The 18,895-nt window shown below is 38.2% G+C and overlaps 4 protein-coding genes and 1 long non-coding RNA gene across 11 annotated transcripts; 3 read left to right on the top strand and 2 right to left on the bottom strand.

Moving 5' to 3' along the window:
• The first annotated feature begins 255 nt into the window (after positions 1-255).
• On the top strand, positions 256-4,795 carry AO (L-aspartate oxidase). 3 transcript variants are annotated; one of them, XM_021969986.2, is made up of 9 exons: positions 256-410; positions 509-605; positions 1,218-1,361; positions 1,527-1,881; positions 1,986-2,228; positions 2,489-2,545; positions 2,688-2,768; positions 2,960-3,021; positions 3,397-4,795. In XM_021969986.2, the coding sequence occupies exons 3-9, from the start codon at positions 1,228-1,230 to the stop codon at positions 4,406-4,408; spliced, it is 1,944 nt and encodes a 647-aa protein (XP_021825678.1). In that variant the 5' UTR covers positions 256-410; positions 509-605; positions 1,218-1,227; the 3' UTR covers positions 4,409-4,795. The 3 variants fall into 3 exon arrangements, with proteins under 3 accessions (XP_021825678.1, XP_021825872.1, XP_021825741.1); XM_021970180.2 differs by lacking the exon at positions 509-605 and having other exon boundaries at positions 267-410; XM_021970049.2 differs by lacking the exon at positions 509-605 and having other exon boundaries at positions 286-453.
• A 644-nt stretch (positions 4,796-5,439) lies between these two features.
• Positions 5,440-7,149, top strand: LOC110756869 (GDSL-like Lipase/Acylhydrolase superfamily protein). The gene is made up of 5 exons (XM_088249955.1): positions 5,440-5,808; positions 5,924-6,124; positions 6,205-6,356; positions 6,448-6,718; positions 6,803-7,149. The coding sequence occupies exons 1-5, from the start codon at positions 5,550-5,552 to the stop codon at positions 7,051-7,053; spliced, it is 1,134 nt and encodes a 377-aa protein (XP_088106081.1). The 5' UTR covers positions 5,440-5,549; the 3' UTR covers positions 7,054-7,149.
• A 257-nt stretch (positions 7,150-7,406) lies between these two features.
• On the bottom strand, positions 7,407-10,757 carry KLCR2 (Tetratricopeptide repeat (TPR)-like superfamily protein). The gene is made up of 3 exons (XM_021958269.2): positions 10,476-10,757; positions 8,111-10,077; positions 7,407-7,912 (listed from the first exon to the last, which is right to left on the bottom strand). Exons 1-3 carry the CDS (start codon positions 10,542-10,544, stop codon positions 7,696-7,698), a joined length of 2,253 nt encoding a protein of 750 aa, XP_021813961.1. The 5' UTR covers positions 10,545-10,757; the 3' UTR covers positions 7,407-7,695.
• Positions 10,758-13,882: 3,125 nt separating this feature from the next.
• Positions 13,883-18,586, bottom strand: LOC148296148 (uncharacterized). 5 transcript variants are annotated; one of them, XR_015834621.1, is made up of 5 exons: positions 18,308-18,586; positions 17,502-17,645; positions 14,806-15,037; positions 14,375-14,669; positions 13,883-14,213 (listed from the first exon to the last, which is right to left on the bottom strand). It is a non-coding gene; the product is annotated as an uncharacterized LOC148296148 (long non-coding RNA). The 5 variants fall into 5 exon arrangements; XR_015834618.1 differs by having other exon boundaries at positions 14,375-14,664; XR_015834619.1 differs by having other exon boundaries at positions 14,811-15,037.
• LOC110767828 (Exonuclease family protein) lies at positions 15,551-17,642 on the top strand. Its single transcript, XM_021971521.2, has 7 exons — positions 15,551-15,816; positions 15,934-16,085; positions 16,255-16,385; positions 16,487-16,701; positions 16,800-17,006; positions 17,212-17,292; positions 17,399-17,642. The coding sequence occupies exons 1-7, from the start codon at positions 15,782-15,784 to the stop codon at positions 17,640-17,642; spliced, it is 1,065 nt and encodes a 354-aa protein (XP_021827213.1). The 5' UTR covers positions 15,551-15,781.
• Positions 18,587-18,895: the final 309 nt, after the last annotated feature.

Below are 18,895 nucleotides of genomic sequence, written 5' to 3'. Positions count from 1 at the left end.
AATACAACATTCTAAATAATATTAGGAAGTTCCTCATATTTTGAGTTCTCTATATGTTTATATTTCACATCGAGAGCTAGATTTTAATTTAGAATTTTTCAAATAAAGTGTAGAGAAATTTTCAAATCATGATTTTTATTTATTATTTTTAGTTGAACACAATTTTTATTGTTTATATTTTGGCTGAATAACAATATTTAATGGTTAATGGTATAATGGTATATGTTAATATTAAATTAATAATCAGGTAACCGTTATTAATGAGGACAAAGAATGAACAATCTCAGCACAAAAAAACAAAAAAGGTAAAAGGAAGGGGATGGCTGCACATAAGGAAAGTATGGCGCGAAGTTCGACGATGGTTCTCTAGCTACAAAAAGCTTCAAGCTTGGGCGTTGAATCTCGTGAATGTAGGGAATCTTTCCTCCTCTTCATCTTTCTCTTTTCCAATCGGTAATCTCATAATTCTGTTCTTATGTTCAAAATCTATTTGTTTCTTTTGGGTTAGATTCATTCCTTGAAAAGCAGCAAGGCCCAAATTCAGATACGTTTCGTCTGTCACTCTGTATCAAGAGTGTCTGAAATACTTGGTTAGAACAATCTCTGTAAGTACTGAGGTTCAACTGTTTGGTTCTACGTTTTCAATGGGTTCTTGAATATGCCAATATGGTGTGGGCTTGTCTAAATTCAAAACTTTTTTGGTGGGTTATTGAATCTGGGTTTTGTTCATCAGTATGCTGATATGTTCAGTTTTCATTTTTGTTTCTTCTTTTTGTTTTTGGGTGAAATAACTTTCTCGGTTGCACGTTTTGAGTAATGACACCTCTGCTTAGATGATGGGTGGCTGTTTTCCTGGTGATCAAAATTTCTGGTTAATTCAAATCATAAGTTCTGCTTAATCCAGCTGTTTTATTTCTTCTCTTTTGTTGCACTTCTTTTTACTAGTTTTGGGATGTTTTTTATTTTTGGCTAGATACAAAACGGGATCTAAAAAGTGTCAACCTTGTCCTTTTTATATACATCTTTGCTGATGATGAATCAGCTTATAATTTTAGTTCTTTGGTTAGTAGGTTCGTTTTACTCTTTTTTTTCTTTCCAGTTCTATGATGATCAGAATGTGTGTAAATTTTATATTATTTTTCTAGATACAACAAGATACAGATTCCTAGTTACAGTAGCTGATATTGTTTGCTTCCCATAATCTTGTTAACCTACAGAAAGATTGCAATGACAACTTGTTTACCTGCTGGAAGTGGCAAACTGCATTATAGGGTGAGGGACTTCAAGGGACAAGGTTGTAGAAAGGCTTCCTGGGTTTCCAGTGTGACATTCAGTGGAAACATACATAAAGAGCTTTCGTGGTATGGGACCTGATTACTGCCTTGGTCCTGTAGTTAATTTATATAAGACGTTTGCTTTGTTTTTTCATGTACAAAACTCCACATTCTTCTGAAGTTGATGTCCCTGCTGGTCCACCATATAGATCTTTTTATGCCACACTTATGCTTTATTCCACAATTATCCAGGTCAGCTGGGGCATCAAAGTTCTTGCAGATCCAGAGATGTAACTTTTCTCAATGTCCAATTAATGAGAACTCAAAGTCCTTAAGAACAGTCACTGTATCAAGCCTGAGAGATGATTCCACTAAGTTTTTTGATTTTGCCGTTATTGGTAGTGGAGTTGCTGGCCTTCGTTATGCTCTTGAAGTGGCAAAACATGGATCTGTTGCCGTGATTACCAAGGCTGAGCCTCACGAGAGCAATACAAACTATGCTCAAGGTGGTGTTAGTGCTGTGTTGTGCCCTTCGGATTCTGTGGAGAGTCATGTACAGGATACAATTGTAGCAGGGGCTTATCTCTGTGACGAGGAGACTGTCAGAGTATGTTATTGGACTTTTAAGTTGACACAAATAAGTTGCAGATGATAATTGATTATTGTCAATAAGTTGCAGATGATAAATGATTATTGTGATATTTTGTCCAGGTTGTCTGTACAGAAGGACCTGAAAGAATTAGAGAATTAATTGCAATGGGCGCATCATTCGACCATGGGGAGGATGGAAACTTGCACTTAGCAAGAGAGGGGGGTCATTCTCATCACAGAATTGTTCATGCTGCTGATATGACTGGAAGGGAGATTGAACGGGCTCTGTTGGAGGCAGTTCTTAAGGATCATAATATCTTCATGTTCGAACACCATCTTGCAATAGATTTGCTAACTTGTCAGGTTTACTTTTTCCTCATGCTTTGTTTGTGAAAGTGTGTTTCACTTGCTCCTGCACAAATTGGCTTTAGTGGATTGACTTTCAGAAAGGCAACTAGGTTCTATCATAGTATTAACTCTAACACACACCTAGGAACTAAGTGAAAGCTTTGGTGGTCTAAATTAGCTCCATGCTGATTTGATATAGTTAAAATTGATTGTAGGAATTGTATGAATTCTTTTCTGTTTTTTACTAACAGAAAAATGTATTTCTGGCAATACAGGATGGTTCTGACACAGTTTGTCTTGGTGTTGACACTTTGAATACAGAAACACAAGAGGTGACTACAATTTGCCGCATATTCTCTTTAAGGTTTTGTAGGGGAATATTTTGCTAGAATCCATCATCTTCCTTGCCTTTGTCCGTTAATGGAAACATATATCCGTATTTGTTTACAAAATTCCCTTATTTTGCACTTTCAGGTGATACGATTTATTTCAAAGGTGACTTTACTTGCGTCAGGTGGGGCTGGGCAAATCTATCCGACAACTACAAATCCTCCGGTACTTAATGTTTTTGAAGTACCCCTGTAATTTTTTTTCCCTCTGTATATCCTTGAACAAAGATGCAATTCCTTATTTGAGTAGTTAAGAGACAAAATTGAGTGATTGTAGAAAAATATAATCAGAGAATGATTACCTGTTTTATCATAAGTAAAATACTCTATCTGATTGCTTGTGATTTATTCTTATAGGTGGCCACAGGGGATGGAATTGCTATGGCTCATAGAGCTCAAGCTGTGATTTCCAACATGGAGTAAGTAAACATACATCACTAATCTGATTATTTTTTTTGAGGAAAAAAAAACTGTGTTGCAAATCTTGGTTAATTGATTATGCGAGACAATCAAAGGGCCATTTCAAAAATTTTGTACAAACATTACAACTTTGTTCCATAGCGCTTCCGCTCACAAGTTTTTCTTCTAGTATGGTTCAAACTTATAATACTCTGCTGGTGCCCAAACTGGCAAATTAGTTTTGAATGATCCTCCAGTGGCAAAACCCATGTTGTCATGATTTGTAAGGGTGGAACTTGATATTGGATAAGCTAGCTTTAAGTGTAATATTGAAGGCTTTTGAAATTGTTAGCTATCCCCCTTTTATGTTTTTATGGTTTGTTTTTCTTCCACAGGTTTGTTCAGTTCCATCCTACAGCCTTAGCTGATGAAGGCCTTCCTGCCAAACCTACCAAGGCTCGAGAAAATGCATTTCTCATCACTGAAGCCGTCAGGGGTGATGGAGGCATCCTCTACAATTTAGACATGGAAAGGTTCATGCCACTCTATGATGAACGAGCAGAACTTGCTCCCAGGGATGTGGTGGCAAGGGGCATAGATGACCAGCTTAAAAAGCGTAATGAAAAGTATGTGCTACTTGATATAAGTCACAAGCCGAGGGAAAAAATTATGTCACACTTCCCCAACATAGCAGCTGAGTGCCTTAAGTATGGCTTGGACATAACTCGTCAGCCAATTCCAGTGGTTCCTGCTGCTCATTATATGTGTGGGGGAGTCCGTGCTGGACTCCAGGGAGAGACAAATGTACGGGGCCTGTATGTGGCAGGTGAAGTTGCTTGCACAGGTTTGCATGGAGCAAACCGTCTTGCTAGTAACTCATTGCTTGAAGCTCTAGTTTTTGCACGAAGAGCAGTCCAGCCCTCAATTGATCACATGAAGAGCTCTAGCCTCGACTCCAGTGCTTCAAATTGGTGGTCCAGACCAGTTGTGCCTGTATCACTTGAGAGCAATGTCATCAACAAAATTTTGACAATGACCAGGGAAATAAGAAAAGAAGTGCAATCAATCATGTGGAAGTATGTTGGAATTGTTCGGTCTACGACAAGGCTTGAAGCAGCAGAGCAAAAGATTTGTGATCTAGAGGCTAAATGGGAGGAATACTTATTTCAGCTAGGATGGGAACCCTCAATGGTGGGGCTTGAGGCTTGTGAAATGAGGAACTTTTTCTGTTGTGCAAAGCTAGTGGTGAGCAGTGCCCTTGCTAGGCATGAGAGCCGTGGACTTCACTACACAATTGATTTTCCTCATCTTGAGGAAAGTAAGAGGCTACCTACAGTAATATTCCCTTGTTCATCTGTACGGACTTCGTGGAGTTCACGACAACTACACAAACAGCCAATTTGTTAGGAAGTGCAATTGTCATGCAAATAATTTAAAATGATAGGGTCTCATGATCATCAATGTCTCAAGTTTTGGCCTCCAGAACCGTTTTGGTTGGGGGTTGAAGCATCCGCAATTTAAGCAGCTTCTGGTGAAAGCCGCATCAGGTTGCACCTTTTTACTTTTGGTTTATAATTCCTTTTACCTACTATACTTGTTTACTGATTCTTTGTTTAAATAAAAGAAAGAAAATTTCAGCAGAATTGGTGACATTTACTTTGGCATTATGCCATTGTCACATTATTGATATCAGAAGAGTGTCAAACCTAAGACACATCGTTTGTTCACATATGCTGTATAACTTATAAGTGGGTTCTCCATCTTCTCGACTGAAAAAGATGGCCTGCAGTTTCAGAGAGCTCCTGATGTTTCTTCCTTATAGGGTTAGCTGTTATCAATGTGCCAAATACGAGTAATGCTAGGGCCGTCTGCTGCATTTTTAATTTCGCCTTCTGATGATTGCATTGCTAATGCCTAATGCAAGCAATCCACAACTACAGGGAGTTCTTTCTCAACTTTGCTACGAATCAGGTTAAAACCCAAAGTTGAACTGGAAGAATCCCTTTAAGCTGATGATGATCCACTCATCAGGATGGTATGAAAAAGGGGATGAAATACAAGAATTTCGATGGAAGTTGAGTATTGTTCATTTCAATGAACATGTTTTTGCTCTCTTTTTGAAGGCAGCAAAAACAGAAAAACTGGTTGAAAACTATTTACATCCAGTTAATACTTTTTCTCGAGCAAAAGAAACAAAAAAAACCCGCTGGGATCAAATTAAAAGCATATTACTTAGTGGCAATTACATTATAATCCTGCCCAAAATGTTATGTTTAAAGCATAACCCTCAAAATCTACAGAGGATTAATATGTGCTAATTATGTTTACCGAAGCAGAATCTACAGAGGATTTACAATTTTACATTACTATTTTATTTTCTCCAGGGAAAATTGCATTATCCATTCACGTGTGAATAGATGCGGTGGACCATGATGTCATGTTCTCTATCGTTTTTCCTGAAACCAATTTCACTATTTCTGTACATACATACTTTTGTGCCAATTGAATTTAACCCCAAATTATGTTCTGATAATTTGCTAAGCCTACCATGGATCTTGCCAGGCTACTTTGTGCACTTGGGCTTTTAGTTTTGGTTCTGCCTGAGCAACTGAAGGCAGTGAATGTTGGGGCTGATGGCGGTTCTAGGAGTTGTGGGTTTCCAGCAATATATAACTTTGGGGACTCAAACTCTGATACAGGGGCAATCTCAGCAGCCATATCTGAAGTTCCTCCTCCAAATGGTGAAAGCTTCTTTGGACATCCTTCTGGCCGCTTTTCTGATGGTCGTCTCATTATAGATTTCATAGGTAAGCAACTTCTCTATTTGTCATGTCACACTCTACATGACTCTTTTCCACTCGGCTATATCGGGCAAATAATAGATGACCTATTATTTCTTATTTGGTTTTAAACTTTGTGCAGCTGAGAAATTGCAGTTACCACACCTCAGTCCATACCTGGACTCACTTGGGACCAATTTCAGGCATGGTGCAAATTTTGCAACTGGTGGTTCATCTATTAGGCCGGGTGGCTACAGCCCATTTCATCTTGGCATTCAACTTTCCCAGTTCATAAGATTCAAGTCTCACAGCATTGCTCTCTATAAACAACTTAATTCAAACAGTTAGTCTTCTCTCCTTCCCACTACAGCAAATTTTGATCACTTCATGTCTCATTCCATTGAATATATATATTGGCACCAGGAAGACTTCCTAGGCCAGAGGACTTCTCGAAAGCTCTGTACACATTTGATATTGGTCAGAATGATCTCGCCTACGGTCTTCAACACGGGATGGTAGAAGAAGTTAGAGCCTCCATTCCTGCAATCCTGAGCCAATTGTCCCAAGCAATCTCTGTATGTATGCATCAGCATTATTAACTTAGTTGGACCTTGGACGTGACCGAAACATAGACATGTACTGATTTATATGTGCCATATGTTTCAGCAACTATACAAGGAAGGAGCAAGGTTTTTTTGGGTGCATAACACAGGCCCACATGGGTGCTTGCCCTATAGTGTCATCTATGATCAATCAAAGCCTGTCAATCTGGACCAGAGTGGCTGTGTGAAGCCTCTGAATGAGGTGGCTCAGGAGTTCAATCGGCAACTTAAGGACAGCGTATCACGGTTAAGATCAGAGCTCCCTCTTGCAGTATTTACATACGTCGATGTGTATTCAGCTAAATATGCACTGATTAGCAATGCAAAAAGTCAAGGTAACTTCAGTTACCATTATCAAACATGTGATGGTGATTCAAGAATCATTTATGTCCTAATATTTCTGCGTATGGTGATGACAGGTTTTGTTGATCCATTTGACTTCTGCTGTGGCAGTTACTATGGCTACCATGTTGACTGTGGAAAGAAAGCCATAGTGAATGGAACCGTCTATGGTAATCCTTGTAAAAATCCATCAAGGCATATTAGTTGGGACGGCATACACTACTCTCAGGCAGCGAACCTGTTGATTGCTGAGCGCATTCTCAATGGCTCATTCTCCAACCCACCAGTTTCAGTCACAGAGGCTTGTCGTCTCTCCAAGAATGTATGAACACCATGCCATGAGTCGATAACCACGGTTTGTTTGATTAAAACCATTAGCTGTGTACACTTTTGGCATTAGTGAGGGTTTGTTTTAGCCTTTTAAGTGATTTGTCCACTAGGAAACTTTAGATCAGAAGTACTTTTGAAAAAAGTGGAAGAGCAAGTGAGCCACCCATAAATACCCTCCATTAATTTCAGATGTTCATTCACCTCAAAGACAATTGCTGCCCAACTACTCGATAAGCTATGACTTTTGAGGCTTCGAAGACAAATAAGCCATTTTAGTTACTCTGAAAGCACACACATACATGTAGTAAGAAGCAATTGAAGTTGTCTAACAGGCATTTTGGTGCACCAACAGAAGAAAATGATGCTCCACCAATTCTTTATTGAGTATTAACATTGAGACATACAAAGAAGAATCTGACAAAGGAATTTTATCACGTCTAGAAACAATTGAAGCAATAATAAGCAAACCTTTTTCTTTTGACACTTACAAATATTGGAATTATTAAACTCATACCAGAATCTCTTTCCTGCTGTCATTTACTTATTCTTTAAAAATTTCCACGACCACCTAACAATCGCAAACCAAATAAACCTCTACTAGGACATCCTTTACATATACGAGCCTATATACTTGATTGCATCATAATACCTCAATGATGCCATTTTCAATGATTCTGGAGTTGGCAGTGTCAAGAAGTGTCTCTAATGATCTGGGTTTCCTGCTCCGAACCCTGCCTGCTTCTTTCAACAACTCAGCCAACCTCCGCTTCTCATCGGCCACATCAGGATTTGCTGTTCCAAGTTTCTCTTCTCTCATGCCAACAACATATTCCAGAATTTCAATGGCATCATCCAATCTGTGTTGGTTACAAAAGAGACATTAAAGACTTAAAGCATTAGAAAAAAAGAAAAGAAAAAAAGAAAGAAGAAGAAGCTTAAAGCATGCTATATACTTTAAACCTCATTGCAGGGTGAGAAACCTTATAGCATAAGATACTAAAAAACACAGCAAAAGATTGAAAAAGTGAATGCCAGAACAAGGAAGAGCATAGTACCTTCCCATTGCATCATATGTGCCAGCCAAATTACTATACACCCCTAATGTATCAGGGTGATATGGCCCATACTCCTTTTCTAAGATGTTCCGTGCTTCTTCAAACAGGTCTGCAGCCTCATTTATTGAATAACGCTGAACACAGACTAGACCCATTTGGTTGAGAGCAATACCAAACAAGGCAGATTTCTTCTCTCCAGTGGCCCTAAACTTTGATATGGAACTCTTGAAGGTGTCATAAGAATCAGAATAATTTCCCATCATATAGTACATGACCCCCATCTGAGCCTCAATTCCTGCAGTTGTGCTTTGGTGGCCAGGGGCGTCACCAAAGATTTTCAAAGCCTTCTTGAGTAACTTCAGGGCTTGCTCCAAATCATTCATAGATTGATAGATAGCAGAAACATCAATAAGACCACTAGCAATCTCTTCTGAGGGGGTGCCAGGATTGGGCTTCCCATAAATTCGATGTGCATTTTCACAGTACGACTTTGATTCCTTAAACTTTCCTATCTTGTTGTATAGATCAGCTAAACGAACATAAACAGAAGCTACTGCTGGATGACTCTCTCCTTTAGTTGTCTTAAACACAGTAAGTGCTTTCTGGTAAGAAAACACTGCCTCATCATACCGAGCCAAGGATAGGTAAGCGTCTCCAATGCTGCAATCAATTGAAGCAGCATCTACTTCCTGGTCATTGGCAGACATGGACATGCCTGCTAAAACATAATGCTCAAGAGCAGCTTCATAGTCTCCTTTTGAGTCACAAATAAGTCCCATGAGTCTTCTATCTGCTGCTTCTTCAAGGGAAGCAGGGGAACCATTCTCCCTGTGAATTTCAAGAGCCATCTGGCAGAGCTTCTCGGCCTCATCGAATTGCAATGCTTGAACATGGGCCTCTGCTACATATCGACATGTCTCACCAAGACGAGGGTCTGTTTCTCCCAGGACTTGCCTTTGTATTTCCATACCTGCTGTATAGAACAGTATTGAATTCTCAATCTGACCAGTCATTGCATAAATATCACCTAATTGCATGCACCCTGCAAACTTGGCTAGTGCATGGTCTTGGCCATCCTCTATAGCTGGAATATCAATGGCACGCTCAAGAACTGGAATTGCCTCATTATACTGGCCTAAGCTGCAATAGATTGCTGCCAAAACATGCAAACACATGACCAACTCTAAACTGGGTTTCTCCTTTGTACACTTCTCAAACGATTTCACTGCCCGAAGAGCTAACTCAAGCGCTTTCTGGGGATTTTCACCAGAACCAATCAAATCCCTTGCTTGTTTAAGCAAGAACGGGCCAAGGTCAGGGTTATCCAATCTCGCCTCAAGAGGATCCTCGACTCCATTCTGAAACCTGACCCCATGTAAAGCAAAACTTCTCTGCTTGTTCTTTGAGAATACTGCATTGGATTTTTTCGGATTCATCTCATACCTCTTATCAAGCGGAGGCTTATCATGTGGAGAATTGCTCTTAGGACTTGATTTTGCAGACGGTGTCTTTACCCTCGTTGTTGGGGACTTTTTAGCAGCAGACACAATTGCTTTCTCAGGTGTTGAGTCACTACCAGTACCCGCCTCTTTAGTTTCTAACACAACCTTTTTTCGTATCTCCAAATGCTCATGAACATATCCAACAAGATGGTTCAATTCGGAATCGATCCTCGACTCCGCACCAAATGATCCAAAGCTAGCCCTGGATGGAGATTGATCAGAGCTCTGCATCTCACAGACATTGTGATACAACTGCTCAATAGAGGTGTCAATCCCACCATCCATAGCCAGACCAATGGAGCCACTTTGAGGACTTTGAGGACTTTGAGGACTCAATGGACTTCTTGGAGAGCCTTGCTGACTATAGCTTTCCTTTTGAGGCGCATAGTCTCCATTGGGTTCATCTACTTCACTGTTCCCATTCGGTGCATCCATAGCCAATCCAGGCATTGCTTTGTGCTTGCTCTGGAGTACGAACAAATGGAATCAGAGCAAAACCAATTAATCAAACAAAAAAAGTACTTGTGACCAAGTCATTGACTTGGGAAATTCATCATAAGCTTGGGGAAAAAATATTTGTTGGCACATATATATAATCCAAAAAGTCAACGAAATAAACATTACAATCCCAAAAATGTTTTCATATCAGAAAAAGATAACCCAGAAGAGAATGGAATTCAATAGCTATGGTTGTCTCCACTTAATACATAAACGACAAAAAAAAATCAGAACCTGTCAAGCAGACACAGAAACCAAACACTAACAACAAAGACAAATAAAGAGGCAATGCCAATAAGGAAAAAGCTCGAAGCTTTAGCAGCAATAAATACAGAAAATAGATAGAAACAATAAATGAGTGTTACTTGAATATTATTGTGAGAGAAGCGAAGCTGAGAGAATGACAAAGCTTGAGGCGCCTCTGTGGGTGTCATGTAACAGATAGACACACAGACGAGCTGATGATGTGTCTCTGTTTTCTTAAATATATATACAAGTTTGAGGGGTAGAAGAAGACAAAGAGGCAGAGAGACAATGGAAGAACGGTGAGGGGCAAATTGGGTAATTGAGAAATAAATATATACAGATAATATATATAAGTGTATATTTAGTCTTAGGTGTGGGGTTGCAGAAGAGTTGGAATGTTGAAGCAATGAGGAAGGCGACCTCCCTCCCACTCTTCTCTCTCTCTCTCTCTCTCCGTGATTTTCATTATTAATGAATTTTTAAAAAAATTAATTTTGATTTTTTCGCTGTGACGTCGCAAGTTGGCGGGATTAACGGCTTTTCAACGCCAAAAGGCGCTGGAAATGTTCGGATGACAGAGCTGTTTGTTACGGGAATATGAAACTTTAATCTCACTTTAACACGTGGCATGAGTTAAAAGGAAGAAGCCTCGGCTTTTGTGGACTGTGATTTAATGATTGGTCGGCTGTTTGTACGATTCCACGTGGATCACGCCCAGCTGGATTCGGCTGGTCGCGAGTTTCGGCCTTCGATGATAATTTGATAATGGGCTATCAGCCAACTGGACTTTGTGGGCCCAAACATGTTCAAATTGGAAAGTTAGCACACCCACTATATTTTTCAAGTCGGCTCACCTTTCTAATTCCTTCCTCCTTGGTTATTAGTAATGCATGAGTATTAGAATGATTTCAATTCCTTACTTTCTTTGCTTCTATTTATACAAAATGAAAAACAATGAGAGGTCCATGTTAAAATCCGTAATCAGATACACTCAAAATTAGAAATTATATCAACTAGGAGAGTAGTTGATCCAATTTCTATTCCTTATTCTCTTATTCTTAAGTTCCTCAATTCATGAGTTCTCCCATTCCTTATAAGTAAACATGCCATGAAAGTGAAAATTGTTGACGAATGGGATAGCAAGGCTTTTTAAAAATAAAATAAAATAGATAAACACTATGTTACAAAGGATACTGCTTGTATCCTTACTTGGAAGGAGATACTCATCCTTACTGCAAATCACATTTTGACACATGTGTAAAAATAAATTCATCAAAAACACTAAAAAAATAAAACTTTACACACATGTCAAACTATTCTTGACAGAAATGTAGAAGTTCCTACTTACAGAAAAGGCAACAAGCAGTGGCGGATCCAGGATTATGTGGCCAAGGGGTCACAGTGTAAAAGCTCCGAAATTTTTTTACAAAGGAAATAATACTAAAAAGATAGAAAGATAGTTGTGATGGAGGTTGGGAAGTTAGGGTTTGAGAGGCTGGGAAGAGAAGAAGTGAAATTGGGATTTTTTCCCCCCCCCCCCCAAAACCTAGTTCAAAACGACATCGTTTTGAGACCAGGTCAATTAAAAAAAAATTGATTGAGCCTTGGACCAAACGACGTCGTTTGGCAAGGCTCGTTTTAAAAAAATAGAAGGCAGCGCGCGCGCACAAGGCGCGGCGCAGCCCAGCAGATGGCTTGGGACTTTCTCTTATTATAAAGTTCCTCAATTTATGAGTTCCCCCATTTCTTGTAAGTAAACATGCCATGAAAGTGAAAATTGTTGGCGAGTGGGATAGCAAGGCTTTTTAAAAATAAAATAAAATTTATAAACACTATGTTACAAAGCATACTGCTTGTATCCTTACTTAAAAGGAGATACTCATCCTTCTTGCAAATCACATTTTGACACATGTGCAAAAATAATTCATCAAAAACACTAAAAAATTATAACTTTACACACATGTCAAATTGCTATTGATAGAAATGTAGAAGTTCCTACTTATAGGAAATGCGACAAGTATTTTCCTATTACGAGAAACAAAATAACAAAATATTGTAGAAAATTTGAGTAACATGTGACTCGTTAAACTACACCCTAAAATACGTGAATGTATTTTGCAGAACTACTCTCAAAAGAAAAGAACAGAAATTTGCATAAATACCAACCTTTAAGCATATGCGCCACGAAACTTCATACAAGTTCAGGTGATATTTATGTAAATTTTCCAAGAAATGAATAATCAAAGTGATAACGAGCCTCAAATCCCGATGATTATGGGCAAAATAAGACACCCTTTTGGTTCACTTGAATTAAGGAAATGATCCTCTTATGTAGGGTCATGGCAGACAAAATCAAATGATTTGATGTTGTTGGAGACATCTACTGCTATACTATTCCTTCACAATATCTGATTTGGTGTTGTGATGGTCAAATGCCAACGGCACCTACTAATAATATGTCCACGGGTTGATCTAACTATAACAACATTAACCACCAAAATGAATGATTTTCAAGAAAACGGTAAACAAATAATGTTTTTTTTCCCCTTTATATTTACTTCATAAAATATAAAATGAATGATTCTGCTTGGCCTAAATGTTTTTTTTTTTTTTCATCATAAAAAAAAAGGGTTGAAATGAAGTTGAGTAGGTGAGGCACCAATTCCATGATAGGGAATCTAAAGTTGATGCAGCAACAAACAAGTTTATTATATTTATATAAGTGATTAATAAACTAATTAAGTTGGAGCTATCTCATCTTCTTCAACAGCAACAACAAGGACAAACGCCGACCTGAGACCAGTTGTTTGGACCTTAAGACTTATGGGCCTTCTTTCTACCCCCCGTTGGGTTTTTTTAATGATATTTTTGTCTATTTTTTGTAAATTTTTTTATAAAGGTTGCTTTCAGAAAAATATGTGAAGAGAAAAGTATTTATTTTGCAAAATCATTTAAAGATAAAGAGTATGAAGCTGGGTTTTGTTCTTCTCACCAAGATAGCCCTGGCTGGATGGCCCTGCAATTTTTTTTTAAAGGTGCACGTGTGCAAGAGCATTCATTCTTTGGTTGTCAATGTCATCAGGATGAAGAAGAAGAAGAAAGAAAAAGCATCATATTTTAGCTTTAGCTCTCCTTTTTGCTTGGAGTTTGACTTTGTTCTGAAATCAAGTGGACACATTATTATGGATCACATAATTGCCCAATAAAGGTAGCTTGGTCCATGTCATGATTGGCTCATGATAAATCTTCTATGACCACCTCAACGAGAAATTATAAATTATAGAATAAGCCTATATTACCGTATCAGTTTGTGATATTTTCATTCAAAATTTGTCATTTATTATTTTTAAAAACAAAGAAAAACAGAGAACCACCCACCCCCACTATTCTTTTGCCCGCAACTATTTTGCACCGTGAATTTTATGAAGAAAAAAAAAGGTTATTCTCTAATCCGAATGTTCAAACGGATGCCATTGTAAATATGAGGAAAGCATGAAGGAGTAATAGAAAATATATAGCATCCATATGATAATAACGTCTGCTCACATAGGAGAATTTATGATATATGTAACATCAATATGTTAAATTTATGCAGAGAAAGTTTTATGTACTAGAAAATGAAAATGTAAACGTATACATACGTAACCGTTGATGAAAAACCTTCACATATATAATTTTCTGACCACATGAAAATTAAGTATGCCCTTAAATTTGTCTAAAAACATATATAAGATGCTCAAATTTTGTTCTTGTCTTGAGTAATGCCAAAGCATTTGCTTGTCAATACCATCACAGAACATGACATGAACTTTTCACTCTCCAATTACAGGCCATTTAAAGATGGCAGTGGCAGGCAGCTGTAAAGAATCAGTGAATTCGGGTCATTTCATTTCGCGGCAAAAAGCAGAGGCCAGGCCAGGCCGGTAGATTTATATACATCTCCATTAATACTTTCTTTTGCCTGAGTTTTTTGGTTTGACATTCGAAACAGAAGAGAGAGAGAGAGAGAGAGACGTACCAGAAATACATGTGAGTGAGTGATGATAATATTGGTCAAGGAAGCATGCAGTGGTGCCATATTGCATGGCAGTGGTGGACCAGACCGAATCAAGAAATTAGCTTTCTCTGTAAAACTTTGCTTTTGGTTTTGGAATATCTTCAAAGCTCGAATGAATTAAGAATCTACAAGGGGCCCTTTCTGGTCAAAAGAAAGTCCTACTGACATTCCCCCATCCCATGCCCTGTTTTTTTCTAAAGTCAAAATCCTCTGTCTCTGTCTCTCAGACTCTCTGTCCTCATGCACTGGTTCTGTACTACGCATATAAAATAAGCTTAGCCTTAGCCATACATAACATAACCAAGAACATAAGCACAAAAATCAATTTATTTGTTTTGTTTTGTTTTGGTTACAATAAAGATGAGATCAGATTGCGCATATAAGAAGATTACCTTACCTTACCCAGGTTGAAACCCTTTTTATCTGCAACTAGCTCCACCACCATGAACATTGAAACCTTTGCCGAAAGTTAAAAAGATTTAACCTTTACTTTCGTAACTTTTATCTGCTACCTTAGCTTTCGGGCGTTTGCCTTATCAGCCATCATGCTTTATATCCCAGGACAGGAAAAAGTTTCATTCACATCCATCATTAACGACTAAGTATGCGTACAGTTTCTCATTTCTGATATGCATGTATCAAATCAATACACTTAAAAATCTTTGACTCGAATATATATACATGTATCAAATCAAAGATGATATGAGATTGAAAAAAATAGAAAAGGTTCATCTCATCTGATTGATATTTGATGCTGCATGGGACTCATAATATATCCTTGTGATCAGAAATAATGGAATTCATGAAATATATAGCAACCTTTTCCACTGTTTATTAGTTCAATGATGTGATGGTTGAAGGCATAAACAAACCACATTTGTAGGCTAATGTAGTACTGTTCATCCTATTACAAAGAGAGGAACCAAATGGGCAATGCTACATAAATTATATGCTTTTGGTGCAGATGGAAGTCATTCTGAAAGAGAGATGACGGGAGAGCAGGTAGCTATGCAGGAGAGAAATATTCTGGTTGAATGAATGGTGGGCCCCAAGCTTTTGGATCACAACGAATGTTCTTAGTTATAGGATGGTAAAACCAGAACTTAGTAGTATTATAGTGTGGGACAAACCAGAGTTCTACAAAATCCAAAACAAAAGGATAACAACATTAATTGCTTTATTTTTCTTCAAGGAATTACATATCATCAATCTCTCTCTAGATGCTTACACTCCCACTCAGAAGCTATTCTCTTCATCCTATGGTAGACTGCTATAAATACCTTCCATTCCCTCTGCCTTTCCCTTCAAGTCTTGTTCAGCTTCCTTAATTAATTGCCTTTTTGTTTGAGTAGTAGTCTTTCAACCATCATGGACTACAGAGTTGAGTCTTCAGAAACTCTGAGGTACTTGACTCTCTCTCTCTCTCTCTCTCTCCATATCAATCTTCTATGCATCATGCATGATACTAGTTGTTTAACTAATGACAATATATACATGTTTTTGTGACTTTTAATGATCAGGAACAAGTGTGCAGCATGCTACAGACAATTCAACAAAATCGAGCACTTAGTGGAGCACATGAGAACCTCATATCACTCAGCTCATGAACCCACATGTGGAATCTGTAAGAAACATTGCAGATCCTTTGAATCTCTCAGGGAACATCTTATAGGTAATCAAACCAATTAATCAATTAATTCTACTCTTGCACGTAAACACACACACACATATAATATATATATATATATATATATATATATATATATATATTATATTCTTTAATACTCCCAGAATTCTTTTAATTTCTAGTTAATAGTATGTATGTATTGGTTTTTGTTCAGGGCCATTGCCAAAACAAGAATGCAGGAATATATTCAGCACCAGAGGATGCAAATTCTGCTTAGCTATCCTTGACAGCCCTTATGCTCTCAGGGTTCACCAGGACAGATGCCAACTCTCTGGTGTAAATGCTGTAATAATCCTAAATTAACACACCAACTTAATTATGAATTTTATTTATTTCTTTCTTTCAATGCAAATTAGCTCAATTCTTAATATTATTCATACATGCAGGGCCTACTTGGTCGCTTTGCTAATTTGGGCATTCGTGACAATACTGAAAATGGTAGCACAAGAGGCACCCAAGTTGTTGCACTTGCTTGTAAAATGGTTGGTGGGGGCAGTGATGGCTCCCTGGATCTGTGCGCAAAGGTCTGCCTCATCGACGAATACGAAAACATCATCTTCCAGTCTTATGTCAAGCCACTACTTCCGGTCACAAACTATAGGTAGTTATATTATATGGAAAAGATGATATGTAGGTAGAGAGCTTCTTCTAGTATATACTAACTATAGTACATACATATACGTGTGTATATGCATATAGGTATGAAACAACTGGCATTCGTCCTGAATACTTAAGGGATGCAATGCCTCTGAGGCAAGTGCAAAAGAAGATTCAAGACTTCCTCTGCAATGGGGAACCAATGTGGAAGATTCGACCTAGAGGCGGAAAAGCTAGGATTCTTGTGGGGCATGGTTTGGATCATGATCTTGACTCTTTGCAGGTAGAATATCCACAAGTAATGATCAGGTAATTTTCATTTTCTTCTATCCTACCAAAATTAATTGCAAGATAAGCACAAAATTACTTGTGTTACTAATCATCCCATATGTTGTCTTAGTATCGCAAGAGATGATTGGATCATATATAATTTTAGATCGAGCCCAAAACTTGGGAAACATCATATATGTAGAACTTTCCATTAGTAATTTCAAATGTATGTGACTATATGTAGGGATACTGCAAAATACCCTCCATTGATGAAAACAAGCAAGCTCAGCAACTCACTCAAGTATCTAACACAAGCATATCTTGGGCAAGTACCCTACTATATCAATTTCCTTAGCTTTCGTCTATCTCAAATTCCAAATATAAACCTAGCTAGCTAAGTGAGTACTAATGGAACTTCTACATATTTACAGGTATGACATTCAAACTGGCATTCAAGACCCTTATGAGGATTGTGTTGCAACAATGAAGCTCTACATGAGAATGAGGTCCCAAGTTCATAAGATAGAGGCTTACCCACTAGCTTCTGACCCACAAAACAGGAACAACTTTGCATCATGGCGCCAAAATGAGCTCGAGAGGATGAGCCCAGAACAAATGCTGGAAGCCTCAAGGTCTGATTACTATTGTTGGTGTCTGGACTCCAGGGATATGTAGTGCCTGAAAGTGAAAGGAGGCTATATAAAAATATTAAGGAGATTGGTAGATGATCTTACAAGCTAGCTGTTTTTACCTACGTATAAATAATTAATGTTCAGAAATAACTTCAAGATCGATGGAAATATATATGTTATATTATTTCCATTTGATCGTATTTAGTCACATCTTGTTCACCAAATTCTTGGACTACGCGTGAATTTATATATATAATGCTTAGAATTTTTATCCAAGTACAAGTATAGTTCATTAGGTCAAGTGGTGCATATATTTATACTTACCTTAAACTTTGAGGTTATTTTAGAGCTCTATAATTTTTCCAATTTATGTATTTTCATTATTAAAAAAAATAAACTAACTATTTAAATTCCGAGTTAACAAAAAGGAAATTTTTAAACATTATAATTTTCCCTTCTCATTATAATTAGATAATTTTTTTTCAATAAATGAAAAGGCAAAGGGGCAAGGAGCAACAGCAGCAACAATAACCATAATCTCACGGATTAATGTTTTGTTATTTATTTTTGGTTTGATCACAGATCAATGTCTAGCAAAAGAAATATATAATAGAGAATTTTATACAGGTCATGATCCCAAAATAAACAAACGAACCCACTACATAAAGTGGAGAGGGGGAGAGAGAGAGAGAGAGAGGGCTAGCTCACAGGTGAAGGAAAATCAGTGGCTATGAGAAGCCCAAGGTACACCCTCAACAGCCTAATTAAGGTCTGCACCTGCAGGCTGGCTGCAGCAAGTGATGATGATGATCACCGACAACCTTGTTCAGCAAACCATGTTTCAAATTTGTCCTACTCTTAGTATACCCAGAAAAACCCTTATTAAAGCTAGAGAGTACTTAAGGAAACAGTGGAAGCCGTGGCCTGCAGCCATGGAAGGATATGTCCAAGAACCTAGTTGAAGTTGAGGGTTTTTTTATAAGATTCCAAAAGAACGAGATGGTGTTCCTGTTTCTTGTTAGTAGTCTTTACTCGTTGTGTTAAAGTGATTGACAGGTGTCGAAATATAATTGGGTGGGGAGACTTAGGTGGAATGCTTACCTTGGCATACTCGTGCCAGTCAAGTTTTTCTCGTGATGGAGAGAGGCTGAAAGGGCAGTCATAAGAGCGAATCCAGCGGCCCCGGGCAAGGGGGGGCCTAGGCCCAAAAAGGGCTTCCAGCGGACAAATGCTGTCAGGGCTGTTGGTGGGCTCCACAAGCTTGGGCTGACCCTCATGCAAAACTGGCCCTTGCTC

This window comes from Prunus avium, chromosome 3 (assembly GCF_965620075.1).
Source record: "Prunus avium chromosome 3, drPruAviu1.hap1.1, whole genome shotgun sequence".
NCBI classification, from domain to species: domain Eukaryota; kingdom Viridiplantae; phylum Streptophyta; class Magnoliopsida; order Rosales; family Rosaceae; genus Prunus; species Prunus avium.
Note: the sequence above shows the minus strand (reverse complement) of the source record. Positions and strands in the feature narration are given on the sequence as shown.

What these genes read in the sequence shown, in the direction of transcription:
- AO (XM_021969986.2), top strand. Translation starts at nt 1,228, where the DNA reads ATGACAACTTGTTTACCTGCTGGAAGTGGCAAACTGCATTATAGGGTG. An exon ending in TGAATACAGAAACACAAGAG is followed by an intron (nt 2,546 to 2,687) that starts GTGACTACAATT and finishes TTGCACTTTCAG; the next exon opens with GTGATACGATTTATTTCAAA. An exon ending in GCTGTGATTTCCAACATGGA is followed by an intron (nt 3,022 to 3,396) that starts GTAAGTAAACAT and finishes TTTCTTCCACAG; the next exon opens with GTTTGTTCAGTTCCATCCTA.
- LOC110756869 (XM_088249955.1), top strand. Translation starts at nt 5,550, where the DNA reads ATGGATCTTGCCAGGCTACTTTGTGCACTTGGGCTTTTAGTTTTGGTT. An exon ending in AATTGTCCCAAGCAATCTCT is followed by an intron (nt 6,357 to 6,447) that starts GTATGTATGCAT and finishes CATATGTTTCAG; the next exon opens with CAACTATACAAGGAAGGAGC. An exon ending in TAGCAATGCAAAAAGTCAAG is followed by an intron (nt 6,719 to 6,802) that starts GTAACTTCAGTT and finishes TGGTGATGACAG; the next exon opens with GTTTTGTTGATCCATTTGAC.
- KLCR2 (XM_021958269.2), bottom strand. Translation starts at nt 10,544, where the DNA reads ATGACACCCACAGAGGCGCCTCAAGCTTTGTCATTCTCTCAGCTTCGC. An exon ending in TCTCTCACAATAATATTCAA is followed by an intron (nt 10,078 to 10,475) that starts GTAACACTCATT and finishes TTCGTACTCCAG; the next exon opens with AGCAAGCACAAAGCAATGCC. An exon ending in ACATATGATGCAATGGGAAG is followed by an intron (nt 7,913 to 8,110) that starts GTACTATGCTCT and finishes TAACCAACACAG; the next exon opens with ATTGGATGATGCCATTGAAA.
- LOC110767828 (XM_021971521.2), top strand. Translation starts at nt 15,782, where the DNA reads ATGGACTACAGAGTTGAGTCTTCAGAAACTCTGAG. An exon ending in AACTCTCTGGTGTAAATGCT is followed by an intron (nt 16,386 to 16,486) that starts GTAATAATCCTA and finishes TCATACATGCAG; the next exon opens with GGCCTACTTGGTCGCTTTGC. An exon ending in CTTCCGGTCACAAACTATAG is followed by an intron (nt 16,702 to 16,799) that starts GTAGTTATATTA and finishes ATATGCATATAG; the next exon opens with GTATGAAACAACTGGCATTC.